Source organism: Rosa chinensis, chromosome 3, assembly GCF_002994745.2.
Source record: "Rosa chinensis cultivar Old Blush chromosome 3, RchiOBHm-V2, whole genome shotgun sequence".
Lineage (NCBI taxonomy): Eukaryota > Viridiplantae > Streptophyta > Magnoliopsida > Rosales > Rosaceae > Rosa > Rosa chinensis.
Genome location: NC_037090.1, coordinates 6,293,215 through 6,314,580, shown reverse-complemented (window position 1 = coordinate 6,314,580; position 21,366 = coordinate 6,293,215). Strand labels below are relative to the sequence as shown.

The following is a 21,366-nucleotide window of genomic DNA, read 5'->3' as shown; positions in this document are numbered from 1 at the left end:
TAATTTGCGGAGACTGGGAATGGGCGAGGATCTGCTTGGACCACCTCTGCCGTGTCTGTTTCCCTATTCCACATAACTAGCTCTTGATGAAGTGTCGAGGGCACACAGTAGCTCCGGTGGATCCAGTCTCTGCCCAAAATGGCACTGTAGGCCGCATAACAATCCGTCACAAAGAAGGCGTAAACCCCCTCTGCTGGTCCGACCTTAATGCGTAGGAGCAATAACCCTAAGGTTTTTGTTACAGTGCCCGCGAAATTTTTTAGTGCAAGGGTCGTGGACTGGATTTTCTCCCGCTTGATTCCAAGCAATTGCATGGTCCTAGTGGTGACGACATTAACGGCCGCTCCGGTGTCAATCATGAATTTGCTGATTTTGATACCGCCGATGTCTGCCGTAATGTATAACGGACGCATGTGCTGGACCATGGCTGGCGTTGGCTTGGAGAAGTTCATAAATGACCCCTTGTTTGGAACCTCTTCAGGTTCCGGCAAGGCCCTGTCTTCTACAGGCGTCGCGGCTGCTGAAGTGACCTGCAATGGTTGCAGACCCTCTTCTTCTGTCTCCACGCAATCCTGAGCAGCGACTGGTAATGCATATTTCGCTGGAAGTACATAAACCATGTTGCAAGAAACGTCAGCTGTCTCAGCCCCCTCCATGTCGTCATCCAAATCGAGCTTGGGTTCTTCCGCTGGGACATCAGGTTGGAGCTGCCGAGCCAAACAATCTACTAACGAACCTTCCGTGAGGCCTTTCACCTGGCAATGTTCAAGCCCTTGTGGCTCGGGTTCTTGCTCCTCAACCGGCTTAGAGTTCTCCGGCTCCCTGTGCTCCTCTGAAGCAGAGATGACCACACTTTGGATTTTCTTGGGTCGCCATTGCAAAGTGTTACTACCTCTGTCCTTGCCCCCCAGCCTGTCAAAGACCGAAGCCTTGACCACTGATGCTTCATGGGAGAGCCTGCGCCTTACATGCGGACACCGAGTTGGCGAGTTTTCCACTCGGGTAAGAGGTGGCGAGCGCTCTTTAGTAATCCTGCAAAACACACTGGGCTTTGAAGCCCCTGTTAGCGAATCTGTTTGTTTGGTAAGACCACGGGGAGGTCTCAACGGTTTAGCGGCCAGCGCTTCCATTTCTTTCTGGTATTGTTCGGGCGACTTGACCAGTTGGGAAGGTTTGATCAGGCCCTGGTCTAAAGCCTCTAGAGCGCGCTTGGCTTCCCCAAACCTACGCTGTAACTTCCTCTTCCGGGACGGGCTAATCTCCACTGCCTTCCCCTTTTCCCTGGTGTACCATCTGCCCTCTTTGATAGGGTTAGCTGAAGCAGGTGGTATATAGGGCTTGGTCAGAACATCTTTGCAACTGCTTCTGGTCTTTTCCTGTTTCGGATCGCTGGCGGCTGCTTTTAATTTCAGGAATAAATTGGAGTCTCTGAGGGATGATGGTGATGCCGTCTCCTCCCGTTCTCTTGGGTTGGTAGGCTGATAGTTTCGCGACGATGAGGCCCACTTGACTGGTGGTAGGGAACCAAAGTGAAATGTCTGCTCGATTTCCTCATGCGGTATTTGGATACCACATTCCTCTTTACATCGCGAGCACAGAACTACGGGTGAGGCCTGGTTGGTCGCCTCAATTCTACCCTTAACGGGTGCTTCATCCGCGGTGGACCTATGACCCTGTTTACTCGGAACCAAATCCAGCGTTGGCTTCCGTTGCTGCTGCTTGTTCCAATCCACGTTGACCATATTGATCCCAGTGTCGGGGAAGGGATCCACGTCAACTAGTGCCGTCGCGGTGACCGGAGCTTCTACCTGCAAACTACCGTTATTAAGCCATACCTGAATCTGGTCTTTGAGCTTTACACAGTCCGCGGTATTGTGGTTCCATAGGTTATGGAACTTGCAGTATTTCTTTCCCTTCAACTGCTCTGGTAGTGGGAAAGGCCCAAAATCAGTCTTCACCATCTTCGCAGCAATCATCTCGTCAAGGATCTCGTGAGCCTTATTGGCATCATAAGTATACGTCGTGAACTCGGGTTTGGTGAAAGCCATTGTTTTGAGCTTGACAGGTTCCTTCGAGATCTTCAGCTGTTTCAAAGACGGGTTCTTCTTCCCAGTCAGTTCATAGGCTGCGATATCATTATCCTCGTCCTCCTCATCATCCTGGACCACTTCTCCAGTGTTGTGATGGTAATAAGGGTCGTAAGTGGTCGGCTGGTAGCTCAGGGCCGCTACAGTACGGTGTTTACCGGGCACGTACGTCCCTCTGGAAGCATTCTTCCTTGCATCCGTTTCTCTGAGGAGATGCTCGAAACTACCCACCTCCGTGATGAGTTCTCCCATCGACTGAATCATGCTGCCATGCTGTTTCTTTCTTTGTCGGGGCTCCAAACCTTTGACCGCCAACTTGACCAACTCCTTCTCAGGCAGGATGACATTTAGTTTGGCCTTCTGGATTTGAAAGCGTTGAAGATAAGCGACTGCCGATTCTATAGGCTGTTGGGCCATCTGAGTGAGAGAGGCCAGGTCTACTTCAGGTTCAATATTTCCAAATGTCTCCCGGAAAAGTAGCTCCATTGCCGGCCAATCCGCCACTGTCCCTGGTCTGAGTTTAGAAAACCATCTGAAGGCCGGGCCCGAAAGAGAAGTGCCAAAAATCCTGCATTTGAGGACATCATCGTTCTGATATTGGCCGCATTGCACTCTAAATCTGGCCAAGTGTGTTGCCGCGTCTTCTGTGTCCTCCCCTGAGAAAGTAGAGAAAATAATGTTCTTATAGCCTCGGAGGAAAGGTGCGAGCATGATGTGTGGCGGGAAAGGTCCCTCATATACCCTATCCAGCTGGGCTCAAGGGTTTGCCAATTTGATCATCTCCTCTACCTCATCACGTCTCACAGACTCTGGGCCTGGAGGCGGGGGAGGCATCACCGCAGCTCGGTGGGCAGTTTGCCCAGGGGTTGCCTGGTTTACCATTGTCGATCCTCCCCCGACATGCAAAATGCGGGTAGTAGCTTGTTGCTGAAGAGTTACTGCCGGGGTAACCTCTTCCTTCGACAGAGCGGTTATTTTGACCGGGGCGCCAGTCTGGTCGAGCGCATAATAACTTCCCGGCAATTCTTGATATACCATTTCTGCTCCGTCACTGTCGTACTGGACGAACGTCACAGGTTCTGATGCAGTTCCTGCACCCTTTGAGACTTGGTGTTTCTTGGTAGTCTGTCCGCTTGATGAAGCAGTTTTTTCCTTGCCGCCATTAATAACCAAGGCTTGTTCTTTGTTCCTCGATGGAGCAGCAGCAACAGTAGCTGAGGAAGAACCAGCGTTTTGGTTGGCCTTCTCGCGCTGATTTGGTGGCACGTACTTGCCTGAACCGGATGGCTGGCCAAGAGAGCCAAGGATAGCATTAGGATCCCCTAAGGCCTTGTTCATTACATCTCTCGCCTGATTCAGTTCGGCTCTCTGCATAGCCACCTCGGTTGCCAGGTTGGCCCCATCCTTGCGAAGATCTGCCATATTCGATGCAGTCTGCTTGGTATGCTCCGCTATAGCGTTCAAAATTGTTCTATGACGCTGATCCTGTTCGGCAGCGATGGTTACAGCCTGCGCCTTCAAGGCACTTTCTATTTGTGTAATCTGCTGCCGGGTATTCTCCGTGTGTAGAGTCATACGCTGCTCAATTTCGCGGAGGAGCTTTTCTGATTTTGCAGTTTCTCTGGCAAAATCAGCGTCCATCTTCTTGCGATGATTGTCGACATTCTCCATGAGGATCGCGAGGGTTTCCTCAATGGTTGCTCCTTCCGGGATAGGCTTCGAAACAAAAACCTCTTCTTCATCACCTTCCACTGCAGTGTTGACAGTGGCGGGAACAACAGGCTCGCTGGCCTGATTAACATTGACGCTCTGACCTTCAGTCGCGGTAGAGCGATTCTCCTCTTGTGCCGTTGACATACCGGATGATTGGGGCTGAAGAGAGAACCGTTGCGTCACTTGTTCTTCAGAGAAACCACGACAGTCCGCACGAGAATGTGGTCTGTAACTGGAGGTCTTATGCTTTGAGCAGTTAGCGTAGCCCTTTTGGTAGGGGTTATCGCTAGACTTCCCAATGGTTGCGTTCACAAAGAAACACTAGTTTGATGTCCCACTGGGCGTGCCAAAATGTTTGGTTCCAAAACCAGCTGGTGTGCAAACAGTCTCTTTTGAGCGAGTAGTTGCGCAGGCGTGCCAGCACCGCGGGGTGCAGTCGTTGGGGTAGTCCCGTGACCTGACTTCTTCTTCAAGCGCTGTGGACGAGGAGAGCACCAACCTCGTCACAGGGTTCTTTTCTTGCCTTTCAGGAAAGGACTTTTGGTGTGGTTTCTTCGCGTTCACCGAATCGATACTTAGTGTTGTAGACTAAGCAGAGCAATAACTAGGAAGTTGAGAGAAGCACGGGTTTGCTAAAGCGTGACTTTAGCTTCGCTGGGTTGCGAGGGCGTTACCCTTGCTTCGCTGGAAGTAACAGTGGCGGTTGTGCTCGCAATCGGCTCCTGGGAAGACTGGGACTGGAAGTACGGTCGCCGGGTTGATCTGGTGAGGCTGACAGTCGGCTCGCGAGGAGACTAGGACTGACGGGCGGTCACCGAGTTTCAACGAGGTTGAGGGTTTGCTCCGGGGAGGCTTTGTAATCGCTGGGATTGATTGATTCGAGAGAGGTCTTTTATTTCGCTGCTTAACCCTGTATTTATATCCTAGGGTTTTCGACTGTTCCTTGCCCTGGAAGGATTCTTAATTGAAGTTTCCTGTTTAGTCTCTACTATTCGATTTCAATAAGACTTCGTCTCCTTACGAAACACGGGATGAGCGAAACTATTAACCAAACCCGCGTAGCCTTATTTTTGGGCCGCAGGTATCGGCCCGCTGGCTCGAACCCACTAAAGGATTTTGCCAAAATTACTTTTGGGCTCAAACAGTTTGTTTCAGCGATAACTCATCATATCCAAAAGCAAATGAAGTTTCTTCAACACCATATGAACCAATAAGTGATACATTAGAGAATGATTAGTTCCAACTTGAAATGTATGATATTTTGGTGAGATTTAACCACTTTCTTAATTTATATGTAAAGAATATATTTTGTTAGAATATCTCTTTCTTTTGAAAAATGTAAATATAAAAGTTTGGTTAAAATACCAGCTTATACTCAACACTTTCATAATATGCAAAGCGATAACATATTTAGTTAACATTTCTTATATTGTCATTTCTACCTTATTACGTATAAACTTTAAGACAAAATTTACAAATCCCCAGCATCGCGCGAGTGAGTTGCCTAGTTCCATCTATTCTCAAAACAAAAAAGCCATCATCTTTTGGTTTCCAACTTTCCATGATGGGTTCATGCTGACTGATTAAGAGGAGAAGAAAATGACGAATCTAGGCTTGAGCTGAATGGGTATTGCTAAATTTGAATATAATTCGTGGGATTCAGCAAAATTTGGGTAGTTGATGAGGAAACCTTTCTGCCAAAATTTGTCTTCGTAAAAAATCTTCCCTGCCAAAGTTCATTGTTAAGGATGAGGATGTACTAAGATTTATTTTTGGGTTTTGTGTAAGGTTCAAAAAACCATCCCCCATGACCTGATTTGTTAAGGATGAGGATGTACTAATGGCACGTTTACTTACTTGGAATGGAAAATAATCATGAATCAGAGACAGGTGGAATATGAGAAGAAAAGAATCGGTATTGATTCCAGAGGAATGATTCCTAAACCCATCTCCCCATTCGTAATCGAATTCCTGAGTATTCAGGAATCGATTCCTGATAAGGAGGTGAGACCTACATCCATTCTGATTCTTTCATGTGTTAGTAGTAAACGCAAGAATTCTTTTACCCGGAATCATTTTGATTCATTTATGTGTTAGTAAACGCAGGAATGCTTTTATCCCGTAATCAATCCCTTTCCTTCCAAGTAAGTAAACGTGCCCTAAGATTTATTTTTCAGTTTTTTGTAAGGTTCAAAGAACCATCCACCATGATTTGAATTGATTTGTTTGGATTTTAACAATTACATGGGTTATGTTTTTGTAGTGTTTATTGGAGATTGTTCTTGCCATATTGGCTAGGCCAGATTTGTATTGTGTAAGGTTACTCATATAGAGAAAGGAGAAGGAGGAGGAGAACTGGAGAGAGAAGTCTTCTCTCAGGCGTGAAGGAAGAGAAGAATGGGGGACAGAAAAAAAAAAAAAAAATAATAAAAGTTGACATTGTTGTGGAATGTGGACTATTAGATTTATTATAGCTTCGTGTCAAAATCTAATAGAAAGCTTAGGCAGATTAGGAGGGGAATAGCTTAGGAGAGAATCCTCTCCCGGTAATTTTACGGTTTTTACCCTCTCTCTCTTTTCTTTTTCTTTCTTTCCTATTTGATCTTTGTTTGACCTGGAATTATAGAAGTTGTTTACTTTTTGTTGGATATTAACCTCTGGTAATTTTTGCACCTGTCTTTCCACTGTCTTCTTCTTTCTTCCTATATGATCTATGTACGTCTTTCCATCAAAATTGTACACTAGAGAGAGAGAGAGAATGGGATGGAATAGAAGAGAATTTTTCCGGGAAAGTCATCTCCTTATATATGGTGGAGTTGTTAGTGGATGTGATTTCAATTAGTTTTTCTTTTTTTATAGTTCTAATTTTATTAAGGCTAAAGTTGGATTAACATAGCTAAAATTATTATGTAAGGTGAGTTAAGTATTTCGTAGGGTGATAATAATGGCACCTATGAACAGTTGATTTGTAGGAATTGGATGGCTCTTTAAATTTTTATTCTTTGGGCCAAATCCTTTTCTTGGTGTTGGACGGGCCGAAATAGTCCAATACGAACTCTCTTTATCAAATACCGCCTCTTCAACTATCCAAAAGACCAAAACGGAATTAGCATTGTAAGAAAGTTCCTTTTAGAAGAATCGTTAAGAAAGGTCATGACAAAAGACCATTATCGTAGAAACCAACAAAACCGGACCTTTCAGTATATAATGTAGCTATTTGCCAAAAGAAAGTATACATACATGTAGCTGAAAAATGACAATATATCAGCACAGAATAGACAAAATGTTCTGACCGAAAAAAAAGAAAAAGAAGAAGAATAGAAAAAACGTATGAATAATGAGGCGTTCTGTTCCTAGAGAATTGAAGTCAGAAAATGAATCGTGCCAGGCAGTAGCAGTTATCGTGTATGAAAGGCTACATGAGTAGGCCAAAGTCATGTCTTTAAAAGCAATTCTATGCATGACACACACTTGGATCCTGGTTGGCGAGATTTTGTCCTAATATAATCCGAACTTAAAGAATTAAGCAAAAAACAAAAGGAGTACTAGTAAATTAATGGTTCAATTTTTGTAAACTGCATATTCTTTTCAAGTACAAAAAAGTATAACAACGGGGCTTTTGGCATAGCCATGCGCCCATGCGTGTCAAAAAGTTGGCTGAAGCCTCAAGAGGCATATGTGTTGACATCTTTGGAGGTTTTCGAGAGTTGAGGACACTTAAAAATCTCTCACACCAGATGGAACCACACCAATTATGTTAGCCCATGTCGACACCATGGAGAAAGGTATTCACATTCAGAGTTGCAGGGGCTGGAGCAGTGGACATGACAACATCTCCAGAGCCATTATTTAATTTCTAGGCAATCGAGGATCCCAATTGCATGTTGTGAAGGGCTTCTATGACCCCTTTATACAATCAACTTTCTCCATGTGGCCAAGTTAACCTTGCCTTATAAACCCTAGCTAAACCCTGGTAAAATGGAAAACTAGCAATGGTATTTCTTACATTTCTCTCGACATTCTCTCACATCTCCCAAAAATGAGGGTACTTCTTCTATGATAATGTCTATGGGAATGTAACCTTAGGATAATAAAACGATTTCGAATTTAGTTGGTTATTTTGTAAAGATGCTTTTGTTTCCTCAGGTAGCTCTTAAACATTGATCAACTTGTCCAAAATTCAGACGTAGCTCTTACCCTCTTCTGAAGTTCTGATACTGACACCATGCATTGCTTCATTAATGATCGATATTGGTAAGGTCGACACATACTCTATCTACTCATCATTATATGCAACAGAATGAATCAATATATGCATTTTATACAGTATATATCCTCTGGACTTTTCTTAGATAGAAGGCATGCGTAACTACGTGGTTGTTTTTATTGAGCAGAATGATGGACGACTCAAAACCAAGGATGAGACTCGTGCAATTATATAGAAAGCCTTATAAATTCTTGCCATATGATATTGTATTTTATTGCAGAAACCTTGAAAATACTTCACGATAGTTAAGTTAAAACAGAATTTTCTGTCGCTCTGCAGTCATTATTAGCTCCACTGTGTCAAAGGTCTCAGTTTTTTTCACTTCTGCAGGACGGGCACATCTATGAAAATGTGCGATGAGTGTTTTTTTTCTTTCATATTTCTTAATTTTATTGTTAAGAGAAACAATTATAATCGTTTAGAATAACATCACCAATAAAATTAGATTTGAAAGTGTCCTTGGCCAGCAGTTTGTCTGTGTGAATTGAAGACAAAAAAGGGGGTTAATTTATTATAGACTTATATCCATTTATCTTTTGTTGACAAGTAACAGCAGAGCTTATATGCCTGCCCTAACTAGCTAATTAATTACGAAAACCTTTGACTAGTTGGAGCTTCAAGAACCATATATATGTGAATCTTTGCTTTCCAGATTGGATGAGATCATTGAAAACAACAAGGATATGATGAGATTGAGGTTACTGATCAGACAAATTTTCCTGATCATAACCATGAATAAATCCACCCTTAAACAAATCACACATTACATGGACAAAGCTCCACCTAGGTTAATTGTTGTTTTCCTAAAAGATCGACTTGATCTCTATGAGATAACACAGCCAATAATGCATGAAAGTCTCCTTTATCTGTCCCAAGAAGGATAAAGATTCATGATTTAGTATATTGCACCTGATGATAATTGGATCGTTGAAAATTTTTATGACTGCTGCGCGCCTAGCTAGCAAAAGAATGCTATAGACAACAAAGTTCTGGTCTCAATGGGTCATTTTCTTAAGGTATCCCCCCTCCACTCAATATGACTGGCCAGAAACCCTACTATTTATCCATACATATCAATATACAGAAAAAAAAAAAGGGGAGCTTGAATAAAATAATGGATTTAGAAGAGGACGAGTTATAAGTTTAGAAGAGGAAGATAAAAGACACTCGACTTGATATCAGAAAGATAGGTGTGACAGCTCCATTTGCTAGCATATCGGCGATTATAAGGCATTAGAATGACCGATGGACCCTTATATTGTTACTTTTTATAAACATTTTGGAAAGTAATGTGCGCATATCATTCAAATCAATTGGTTGGAGAGAGGATTTCGATCTTATGAAGCAACCCAATTGGATTCATGATAATGTATTGCATGCACGGCCTAATTGTTAGATAAGCACATTATGCTTCAAAATGCTTAATCATAAAAGCAACATATAATGCAGATTTAGAATTAATTTAAAAACTATCTTATAAAATAACTCTTCCAAGTAGAGATTGATCTGATATCGATCATGTTAGACAAACATCAAAATTCAAGAACAAAATGATCCCACAATGATATGGAGTTTTGAACTCAGTCCTCCTGCAACCTCGGCTCTAATATCATGCATGGCTAGTTGGATACTCGATTACCAACCTTAAAAATAAAAAATGACCAACAACATATATCAAGCTTACAACAATAATAAAAATTGATAATAAGGATCCAATTTCCATGTAATCTTATTAAAATTAAAGAAGGCATGATACATATTAATTGGATATCTAACAATCAGTAGATATGTGACTAAAGAGGTGAGACATGTATAAAACACCAATTAAATGGACCTTATTTCTAGGGCATGCATATATATGATTAAGCAACACATGAACATGACCTCATGAAGAAATTAAAAGAGAGCTCTTTATGAAAGCTGCTCCTGATCAAAGGCCAATTCCTCGATCATATTGTTGCCATGATTGAGAGGATTGAAGGCTTCAACCTCAGAGCACTTGTTCGGAAGTTTTACAGTACCAACATTAAGCCCAGCCTTCTGATCGAGCGGCGATGAGTGTATCCCCGCCGGCGGTGCATACGAGGATCTCCGGGCAATCACAACCGAGTTAATAACTTCATCAGTAGGGTGAAACACAGAAAGAACCTCAAAACCTACAAGATCAACACAAGGGTCAATCACCGGATACAGAAAAGCCCTAGCACCATGAGCACTCCTCAGCATCAAAATCGCTCCGGGATTCATGTTCTCGGCCAAGTGCTCAATGATCTTCACCTTCGCAGACTTGTCCATCCCAACCAGAGCAGCAAGAAACACCACTTCATAGTCCTTCAAACCCCTCGTGACATCCATTATGTCAGTGGTGTGGAACACCATCCTCTTGGACAGGTCAGGATCAGATTCAACCAAGCCAAGAGCCTTGGAGTTGGCCAAAGGGTCGATATCATAGTTGTGGAAAGAGGTAGTGGTGAGGTGGTTTGAGGCCAAGACAATCGAGGTAAGGGGAAGAGGGCCAGAACCCACAAAGGCTATTTTCGAAGGTACCTGAGGAAAGTGTTGGGTGAGGATTGAGTGCTCAAGTTTGCTGAGCTTGAGGTAGTTGGAGTAGTAAGGGAAAATGTCGAGATGGTGAAGAGGGTTTTCATAGGAGCCAAGGATGGTGGAGAAATGAGACTCCAAGAGTCCTTCTGCTTCTCCGCAGAGTCTTATGAGGTTTGACCTTATTTCTTGCACACTTTTGCATAGCTTGGTGACATCGATTGGATTTGGTGGCATGCATGTGAGAACGAGTTGGGTAAAGAGAGTGTTGACATCTTGGGAGGGTTTAAGGCTCTCGAGGCTTGAGATTTGCTCGTAGAGTTCGCAAACTCTTTGGACCAAAGCATCGCCATGGCAGCACATGTCGACACTATGAGGATATGAAGGGAAATGATAAGAATTGAAAATTCAAAGATGAAAGATTATTAGCTTAGCTAGCTCTTGAGAGATCAGATGGTGATCCTCCAGGGCTTTGGAGGGTCGTTATTTATGGGCACTTGTGGGGTCAATGGGTCATTGCATTGTGTTGGTGGCACTTGCATTTTGATTGATAGGATTAATTTAAAATTGAAAACTTTATTGATAATTTTTAAATTATAATAAGTCACAAATACTATAACACGATCTATATATTAAACATGAATAATGACGAGTCGAATTGAGAATTAAAAGAGTTTTAAAGCAAAATAAAAACATTACTTCAATACTTTAACTTGGTATTTAGAAAGCATTTGGATTTTTAACCTATTCTCTGGAAACTATTTGGATTTTTTTTATATACATGAGCAAATTTCTTGGGATTGGGATCAAGGCCATGATCCCAATGCCGAGAGGTACATTTAAGGTTTCAGAGTTATACCATGAACGCCGCGAAGCCTATCCCTTATATGTCTCTTGAAATTTCCGCAAGCAATTAAGTAGTTACTAGGCCGCCAGTTGCAGCATTTGTGATGGGTAGCTTACATTGAATGCAGACAAATGAGGACCAATGAGTTGCAGTGGAAACTGGAAAGGTTACGTACCAACAGCCTTGTATCTGGGATTAATATGTATACTTGGTTCCTAATTAATATTATCATTGTGAAACTGTGAATCCATCTTTTTGTGAAGCTGCTATAACTTACAAGAAGAGCACCTGTTGGATACACACACACACACATGTATATGTGTGTGTGTGGTCAACTTGGAGTTTGGCCATATATACAAATATAAAACTTGGGAGTGTTTTACTCAACTTGGATGAGTAAGATGATGAAAGCTAAGCTAGGTTGGATAAAGATTCTCTTCTTCATGCTTTCACACACTATTAAATACAAATATACAAATTTAAATGATATAAAAAGAAACAAAATGAATTTCGATGTTTGAGTGTGTACTGCAGGTCTCTTAAGTTACTATCAGCATCATTCATTTCACACCGCTGTATGCTATATATAGCTAAATGGCTATCAGCATCATTCATTTCATACTGCTGCTGCTATAGCCACAATGGCAAATTTATTGTCAACCGACTTGTCTTATCCTATTATCTCACAAACCATGATTTGGTCTCCAAAAATGTATTAATCCCTAATTTTCACCAATTAATTAACCTAAAATGTCCAAATAGCGCCTTGATGGTTTGCATAATTGCATTCATGCGGGTGGACTGTTAATTGACATGAAACGATCGATCCCGTTCACATTCCATCCTATATATACTACCTTGGATCTCACATTCTCACTAGAAATCTAGTGACCCGCTCTGATGCCAACACACAAAGCCTATACTAACACATGCAGCTATATACCGTGTTCAACACTTAAACCAACCGTTAAAGTAAATTCTAGGTTGTATTTGGATAACTAATTATACTGGTGTGATAACATCTGACGTTGGATCTCACTAGAATGAGGTCTAACTTTCGCCAACTCTAAATTTATTAAAACCCTGACCCTTTACAAAATTGCTTGGGGCATAAAATACTCAAAACGTTAAGTTAAACTTAAGTCTACATCAGGGGCGGATCCAGGAATGAAACCTTGGGCGGGCTGGATTTCTTAAACAAAAAAAATCTCGACGGTGCGAGAGATTTTAGCAACTCTAATAATGGACTCAAGCTTTTGCCATTCACTTTGTGTTCCAGTTCGTAGTTCCAATTCATAGTGTCATTCAAAATTAAACAAACAAACAAACATAAAGAAGCCTCCTGTTTGAAGCACAAAGTTGATTAGCACAACACTTTAATTAAACCCAAACTTGAGATTTCAGAGCAACGTTATACAACTTGAATACTTGATTAAACTCAAACTTGATTACTCATTAGCACAACAATTGCTAAGTTATACTTTAATTAAACCCACTGACCTTGATAAGTATTGAAAATTTGAAATCAAGGAGACCTTCAGAGTTCACTCAGTTCAGACCCATTGATCGACCTTTATACCTTCAGACCCATTGATCGACCTTCAGACCTTGAAATCAATTAAACATTTAAACCCACTGACCTTGATAACTGATAAGTATTGAAATCAATTAAACCCACAACAATTGCACATTTGTACAGCAGAAAGAAGACCCACATCAGTGAATCACATTTAACCCACATCAATTAAACAATAAATTGCAGATTTGCAAAACAAGGAGACGAAGACTCGGAGAGAATGCTGCATACTAGAGAAGTGGAGAAGGGAGAGCCGCAGGCGGCAGTGCGGCACTGGCGGAGGAGGAGAGAGTGAGACTATAAGAGACGTTTCTACAATCTCCAGTTCGAAATTTCGATTAGCACGTAGTCGATGAGTGGAAGCATGAACCAGAATTTGCTTGAATCAAGAGGTTGAAGTCTTGAAGAGGAAATTAAGAAACGGATGCTTGTCTGGAATGATTTCTGATGAGACTGTGGCTTCACTGGCTTGGGAGAATGGGAGATGAGTCATTGCTTCATTTGCTTCAGGAAATGGACATCGATTTGAGGCTGGATCTGAAATTGACGGAGGCTAGAGGCATGAGGCGTCTTCGAACTGTCGGGAGTGGGGAGTTACAAGGGCTGGGTTACTGGGCTTTTGGAACCTGGACGGGCTACCCAATTTTTTTTTTTTTTTTTTAAAAAACGTATACATCTATTTTTTTTTTTCAGCCTGAAAATCTCGGACGGGCTCAAGCCCGTCCTAGTCTGTGCATAGATCCGCCCCTGGTCTACATCTTTTAAAATGTTATATTTTTACTCCTGATGATAATTATAATAACTAATCAGTGGTCTACATTCTGCATTTTGACTCCAAAACTATATAAATAGCACTAGCTATTTGAACGTCATGGCCATAGTGTGTTTCCAGCAAATTGCAAAGAAAAAATCTATGCTGTTTCAAGTTTCAGCATAAATTATATCCAACCTCAGATCTATCAAAATATGTTGACATATCCACTGAGTTGTTAACCAGCCCTAGCCTCTGCAAAGTTCCTATAATTTCTTCCACTAAATATAGTTCTTGTTTCTTTCCTTTTGGCCTAGAGATCATAATTGGCCTTATATAAACTGGATGGCCACTAAAATCCCAATCTTTAAAGCTCCTTTTCCAAAATGGATAGCAACTATAATCCCAAATCTTCAACATTATAGAAATTGTTATTGTGTTGTACAAAATTTTTCAAATTCCTATAGCATTTGTTTAGTTTTTTTTATTCCAACTTCAATGATATATAAGAATGTACGTGATACATGATTCTTAATTTCTGCTAGCTAGGTAGTGCAAACATTCTGATGAGCAAAGAAGACGAATTGAGAGTTCATGAATATATTCAACTAATTCATAAATCCTTCTGATGATCTAGAACGTGCTCCTTAGTTCTTTAATTTCTTGTCCATTGAAACAAAAAATAAAAGTAAGACCCCACTGGGGGAGGTGGTAAGCTATCGATGTAGACATTTTGATATTTTGAATTGATGATATGGTTTTTGATAATGTTTTTTTTGTCCCTTTGTATTTCTACTACTTGTTCCCTTTGGCCAATTGGGCGGTAATGCGACTACTCGACGTTGAAGATACCTTTTCATACAAAAGCTACTTTGAGAATGATAGGCCGGAAATCACAAAATTAATTATGAAACTTTGTTAATCATAAGAGTAAACTAATTTTGGTTGATTAGTTAGCTTCATTTTCCACTCATAAATGGCAAATTCAAGTCCTTTAATGAAGAAACACTTTGACTGTCTCAAGAAATTCGTCAACATGTTTGCTTCCCTTTAAACTTCACATCGATCTGGTTGATTCTTCCTCTGTTTTTCTTTCTTTCTTTTTCTTTCGTACTGATATTAGATGCAACATGTTTGTTTCTTTACAGAATTTATTTTATAAGTTTTGTCCTAAATTTTTATATAATTTCTACCTATATCCAATATTTTTCAATATTTTATTAAAACTGTTTGTATTTTATCCAATTTTTTAACAAACCAGTACTCCCCGTCCATCAATATATCTATTGAAAATTACTCATGGAATGAGTGTGATTTGTAGAAAAAAGGGGGGTGCCCGTTTCAGTCCCCTTGCGATATTGTTTATCTATTAGATTACCCCATAAAAATAAAAAATTTAAGATTAGTCAAGTGATGAAAGAATGATTAAGTTAAGTAACTAAGTTACAGAATTGATTCATTTCAACCTAACAAAAACTTAAAGACAAAGTTATGCCCTGTGTGCCATCATGCACTAATTAAAGGTAGTGCTTCTAAACCTGCATAATAAAAAAATTAAAGGATCAATATTAAAGCTAGGAGCGTAGCATATTGGCTGGCTAGAATGAAGTCAAATTCACTGTGGCCGTTGAAGCAATGGATGTGTGTCTCCCTCAACCAAAAAGCAATGGCTGTGTGTAAACCACACTTCTCCATGTGCCATACAGTGGCCCTGAGAGTGACGAGCCTCTTAGATCTTGACCCATACTATTCACAAGTCCAAGTAGCCCCAGCTCTTGGGCCCTCACATAGCTTTCAAATCTGGATGAACAGATGTTATTAGGGACCAAATTCAGGGTCGATTCAAAGGGCAAGTGCATGCGGTTGCTTTCGTTTGTAAGAAGATATATGGAGGAGCATTGCAGGTTACGTGTTCTGTAAAGTGATGACTACTGAGGGTGAAGTTTATATAGAAATGACTCGGAAGAGACTGTATAAGCAGGGATGCGAATAAGAGAATGCGTGCTGTGAGTCTGTGACTATCGGAGTACATTTTACCATTCTAGAGTTGATGAGAGCTCTTGCACACGTCCATGTATAGTTCTATCACTAAATAGTTAATCTGAGAATAGTTTATGGTGGTGAAAGTACGATACAGATCCAATTTCCATTTCCAATACCTTTTGCTTAAGTCCCAGCTAAAAACCGGAAGCAGTATGATCAGATTCAGATGCGCAGGCCATAACCAGTGAGAAGTGAACTCTACTTTCAGAACTTCAAACAGGACATGAACAATTTCTATAAATGCATTGTCACTGATTAACTAAAACACCAGCTATTCATAAGGTATGAAATAAACCAATTGGTTTGTTCACTGAAAATTTAAAAAATCAATGATCCGTTTCTCTGGACCATGTCTTCATAAACTGTGAAGCCTCTAGATGACAAGTTGAGCACCGTATTGGCCTTCTCTTGGATAACCATAACAAACAGAAGAAAAATTACAGCAAAACCGCACTTATATTTGAATTTTACAGAAAAGGTCAGTTAAGAATGGTGCATGTAACTATAATCTATATGGAAGTACCATCCAACGAATTATACACGGAATACACCAATATGAATGAGTCATATACTGAAACTACACTTATATGGCATCTACAGAATAAAACTGAGTAAAAGAATAGTAATGATGAATCTAATCCATCCACCTTATAGTTCACAATAATGCTCATATGTCTCAGAGCTCTTCATTGGAATAAGATTCGTATGAAGACTCATATACGTTAGAATCTTCAGAGCTCGTGTATGCAGGGGCTTCACTGACGTAAGAGTCATCAGAACTTTCATAAGGAGGAGCTTCACCAACTTCACTACTTTCGGGTATACCAAAAATCACATCATAGACCATCAATTTAATCCTACCTCTTACCCAGCTGCCCAATTGACTAATGTAAGAATCTTCAGAGCTCGTGTATGTAGGGGCTTCACTAACGTAAGAGTCATCAGAACTTTCATAAGAAGGAGCTTCACCAACTTCACTACTTTCGGGTATACCAAATCTAATTATGTAATTAACTCCACTAATCACATCATAGACCATCAATCCAATCCTACCTCCTACCCAACTGCCCAACTGACTTCCCACAAGATAACCAACTCTCCCAAGCCTTTGGTCTCCTAGAAAGCCTCCAGCATAGGTGCCAAACAAGGTGCCAGTGCCCCTGACGATCCCTTCTGTCACTGCACCACCGTAGTATATAGCTTCGGAAAAGTCCCATCCAGATGAGATTATAGGACCTATTATCCGCTTGGCTTGCCGTTTTGCTAATTTTGCTGCCTTTGCTCCTTCTTTCTGTGCTAGCTTGGCTGCTTCGTTAGAACCCATCCCCTGTGACAATGCATCAGCCAAAGCACTTTCGATTGCTTTATGCCTTGCTGCCTCGACATGAGCAGATCTGATGTTGTTGGCATATAGTTTCACACCCTCTTTCACCCCACAAGCTAGTGTTCCAGAACTCATATCAAAGCAGTTCATAATTGTAAACTTCCCACTCTGAGACGAATGCTCTTCCCCAACCAGCTGCCGACATTTTTCAGCTATATAATCAGAAAATAAAATAAAATTAGTCTATAAGACAATAAAAATGCTTAAAATTGAATATTACTTAGTTAACATACAATGCATCAAAAACCTAACACGAGTATAAAAGTTTCAGCTAGACTAATCTGAATAACTAACAGACAGATAAACAGGAGAGGAGAACGAGAACGTAAGACTCCAAAAAGCTAAAAACTGGATTTTGCCATTTAATACGTAGACCACAAAATGTCTCAAAAGCCTAACACGAATATAAATTACAATTCTTCCAACAAGATCATTTCGCAGATACTAGGTACTTAAACAATGTTAGGTTAGTTATAACATTACAACGACAACCAAACACTAACACCCGAAGGGTGGTGATTCATCTTCCTAATACAAACAACCATTCCATACCCTTTCAACAGAATCATATCATCCATATCATGAAAAGACCAGACCAAAAGGACTCTCAAGTACTGCAACTACATTCTATTACTTCCACACACAACAAAATAGCATAACCACAAAGATTAATAAAACAAACAAGATCATATACCATTCACATTGCAATTAACTCAACCTGATCAAATGAGAGGTTTGCTTAAACAACTTATATGAATGTGCTATCCGGGTTAAAAGGTTTAACAACAATGGACATAACCATGCTATTTCGATTCGAAAACCTTGGAGTTTCCAAGCAACTAAACACGAAATGTAAATGATTCAAGACCCAATTCAATAAAAAGCACAGATCTTTACACATTCAACTGAATTCCCAATTGGAAATAAAATCAACTTGGAATTCTAATTGATATTCGAGTTCGAATGAATCCAACGGAGTTAAAGCAAGTGTGTTTGTGGACCTGTGATACTGAGGACGATGATGCCAGCAATGAAGGCCGCTACTTGGATCCTGCTCATCTGGAAATCCATGGGATTTTGGAATGTAAAGGGAACTCTGAATTGGAATTGGAATTGGGTAAGCTTGGAACAACAGGGAAGAATCTCTGAAGCCGTGTTTGTGTGAAAAGTCAAGACTTCCAACATTTATGAACTTCAATTAATCATTGGGATGCATCAGCCATTTGGTGAAACGCACCGTATGATCTAGTTCTCTTTGGCTTTTTTTTCTTTTTCATTTATTAATGTGTTTGAATTTTTTTTTTTTTCCTTATAAAGGATCTCAAAAGATTTCACTCCTAACTCCATAGTGACTCGAACCCAGGACTTGAATCCTAGGTAGTGGTTTGGAAGTATTGTAAATCTGGAATGGAATTAGTCATTGTGCTTCACACATTGAACTGATCTAACAATTGAGTTCTAAAATTTCAATACTTCAGAGTACTATAAAACACTCTGTTTTTACTCACACAGAAAAAATATTGAGTAACGATAAATTTTCAGTAATGATGAAAATCATGTTACAATTTTGAAAAGTGTAAAAGTATCAATTAGAATAAAAACATCATCTATGATCATTTAGTTTAGTGAACCAAGCCTTTTCTCTCTCTGTGTAAATAGACTCGGTTCCACTTTAGCACTGTTACATAATTGATCTTTCCATTCTCTAATTATTTTTACAGCTTTATAAACAAGATTGATCTAGACAATTACAAAGCATAGTTGAACAGAACTCTGACCTCCCACCTGTTTTATAGAAGGCACATCGCTGGTAATCAAGTTACAGAGCTTTGTAATTGGAAATACAGTGAATTGGATCCGAAGTATATATACTGATAAGTGATAACTATGGTATACAGAAAGGAGTCTGAGAGTTGTACCTAGGTTCTTCAAAGTCATTACACCACAACACAATCATTTAATCTCAACAAATAATAAGCTGAATCAAATTTTGCCGACCAAGTAACAAAAGAATGGCTGTAAGAATAGTAAACAAGGCCCCATCTTCTTTCCTCCATGAGATTTTCTCAGAGCTGGATAAAGCTTGGAGCCATGGTATGATTCAGTGATGCTTATGTGCACAACGCTTCTCCTCCTGTTCTTATTCACCACATGTTGTTGACCACCTTTGGATGTATAAGCAGACATGAAATGCCACTATAGAAATGAAACACTGTACTGTACAACAATGAGAATGAAACCAAATTCAGTTTCTCATTTCAATGCTAAGAGCTAGAGATATTATACAGGTGCCAATCTATATCAGGAACAAAACCTTTCTTCATCATTTCCTCTTTCACTATTTCGTAAGTAGTTTGGTTTGGGACCAACCCCTTCTCCAACATTTCATTAAGAAGCCCATTCGCATCTTCAAGCTTGTCCTTCTTAGAATATCCCTTGATCAACGCATTATATGTTGCAGTATTTGGTCGCTTCCCTCCTTTCTCCATCAGTGCCCTCAGATTCAAAGCTGCACTGAGGTTTCCTTCCCTGCAGTATCCATCCATCAAAAAATTGTATGTCAAGTGATTTGGACTCAAACGCTTCTTGAACATCTCATCCAAGAGAGTTCCTGCCTTTCTTGACTTCCCTTCTTTGCACAATCCATCTATTAACGTGTTATATGTTATGCGATCAGCTCTCAAGCCATCAACCTCCATTTCATGTAAAAGCTTCATGGCCATCTCCATGTTTCCCTGTCTGCACAAACCAGCAATCCGGCAGTTGAAGGTCGAAGTGTTTGGGGAAACTCCTCTCTCTAACATTGAATTATACACCTCATATGCTTCCTTCATCATCCCATCCTTGGAGTAAGCATCAATTAGTGTATTGTACGTAATAACACTCGGCTCCAAGCCTTGTCTGCCAATGTCATCGAATAACTCTCTCGCTCTCTTCATCATCTTCTTCTTACAAAACCCATTAATAAGTGCATTGTACGTAATAACATTTGGCTTCAAACCCAAGCCACGCATTTCCCCCAGTAAATCGCAAGCCTTGTCAAGCTCACCAATGCGGCACAACCCATTAATCAGTGAACAACATGTAAACTCATCTGGTTTCAAATCCTGCTTCGTTATCGCCTCAAAAACTTTGACCGCAGCCGGTACATTCTCATCTTTACCAAAGCCACTAATCAAAATATTGTAAGTACACTTATTTGGCCGAATATTATTTGCCATCATTTCCTTCACAATCGCATCAGCTTTGTACATCTTCCCCAACCCACCCAACTTGCAATACCCATCGATCAAAGTATTATAACTAACCACATTTGGTGATATCCCCCAAGCCTTCATGTCATTAATAATAACATCCTTTGCCTCCTCCAATTTCCCAACTTTACACAATCCCCTAATCACCATATTAAACGTGTACAAATTGGGCCTAATTCTCCTCCTAATCATCTCCCTGTAAACAAATTCAACATTCCCAATTTCACCTTCCTTCACCAAAGCCCTTAACAAAGGGTTACAAGAAAACACCACCAACTTGAACCCATAATCACCAGCTTTCTGAAATGCTTCAACACCCAAATGGGTCTTCAAATTTTTCGCATATGCCAACACCAACAAGTTAACAATAATGGAATTTGCAGCCAAATGTTTACTACCCAACGAAAGCGAGTTAAAAATTGCAGAATTTGATAGCTTTTCATTGCTTCTAACGAACCCATGTAAAAAAGCTCTAATCTTTGAGTACCTTTTGGCTATTGCTAATGAACCCAAGAGTCTAAAAGTGAGTTCTAGATTATGTGCAGCATTGAAATCCTTCTGGCAACAATGTAAGTACCTGAGTATCAGTACTGGGTCTGCTCCAGAATCCAAAACCTGATGAAAAACAGAGGTAAAGTCCGAGTCTTTGAGATGGGTTCTGAGCTCTGACCACCTCTGCTTTGCTAATAGCTCTGAAACCAGTGGAAGATTCAATTTTTCCGATGTGGGATTTCTGGGTACGCAAGTTAAAGAGCAGAGAGTCCTCACAATCTGTTTGCTTCTGTGGAGAATTTGAAGTCTGGGATGCATATTGCGCCACCAAACCCGACCCCTGCTATGTGTGTCTAGTAAGCTCTTTAAAAGCATCAGGGGCAATTTCGTCAATTGAAAAAGCAAGGGTTT

The 21,366-nt window shown here is 40.5% G+C and overlaps 3 protein-coding genes across 3 annotated transcripts; all 3 read right to left on the bottom strand.

Moving 5' to 3' along the window:
* Positions 1–9,772: 9,772 nt before the first annotated feature.
* On the bottom strand, positions 9,773–11,068 carry LOC112193312 (nicotianamine synthase). Its single transcript, XM_024333397.2, has one exon. The coding sequence runs from the start codon at positions 10,969–10,971 to the stop codon at positions 9,979–9,981; it is 993 nt and encodes a 330-aa protein (XP_024189165.1). The 5' UTR covers positions 10,972–11,068; the 3' UTR covers positions 9,773–9,978.
* Positions 11,069–16,210: 5,142 nt separating this feature from the next.
* LOC112194886 lies at positions 16,211–18,382 on the bottom strand. The gene is made up of 2 exons (XM_024335138.2): positions 18,211–18,382; positions 16,211–17,361 (listed from the first exon to the last, which is right to left on the bottom strand). Exons 1-2 carry the CDS (start codon positions 18,278–18,280, stop codon positions 16,502–16,504), a joined length of 930 nt encoding a protein of 309 aa, XP_024190906.1. The 5' UTR covers positions 18,281–18,382; the 3' UTR covers positions 16,211–16,501.
* A 588-nt stretch (positions 18,383–18,970) lies between these two features.
* LOC112192814 (pentatricopeptide repeat-containing protein At1g09820) lies at positions 18,971–21,349 on the bottom strand. The gene has a single exon (XM_024332693.2). It carries the CDS (start codon positions 21,328–21,330, stop codon positions 19,474–19,476), a length of 1,857 nt encoding a protein of 618 aa, XP_024188461.1. The 5' UTR covers positions 21,331–21,349; the 3' UTR covers positions 18,971–19,473.
* Positions 21,350–21,366: the final 17 nt, after the last annotated feature.

Excerpts from the sequence above, each read along its gene's own strand:
- LOC112193312 (XM_024333397.2), bottom strand. The coding sequence starts at position 10,971 with ATGTGCTGCCATGGCGATGCTTTGGTCCAAAGAGTTTGCGAACTCTAC.
- LOC112194886 (XM_024335138.2), bottom strand. The coding sequence starts at position 18,280 with ATGGATTTCCAGATGAGCAGGATCCAAGTAGCGGCCTTCATTGCTGGC. Across the intron at positions 17,362-18,210 it reads CATCGTCCTCAGTATCACAG|CTGAAAAATGTCGGCAGCTG; the intron begins GTCCACAAACAC and ends CTGATTATATAG.
- LOC112192814 (XM_024332693.2), bottom strand. The coding sequence starts at position 21,330 with ATGCTTTTAAAGAGCTTACTAGACACACATAGCAGGGGTCGGGTTTGG.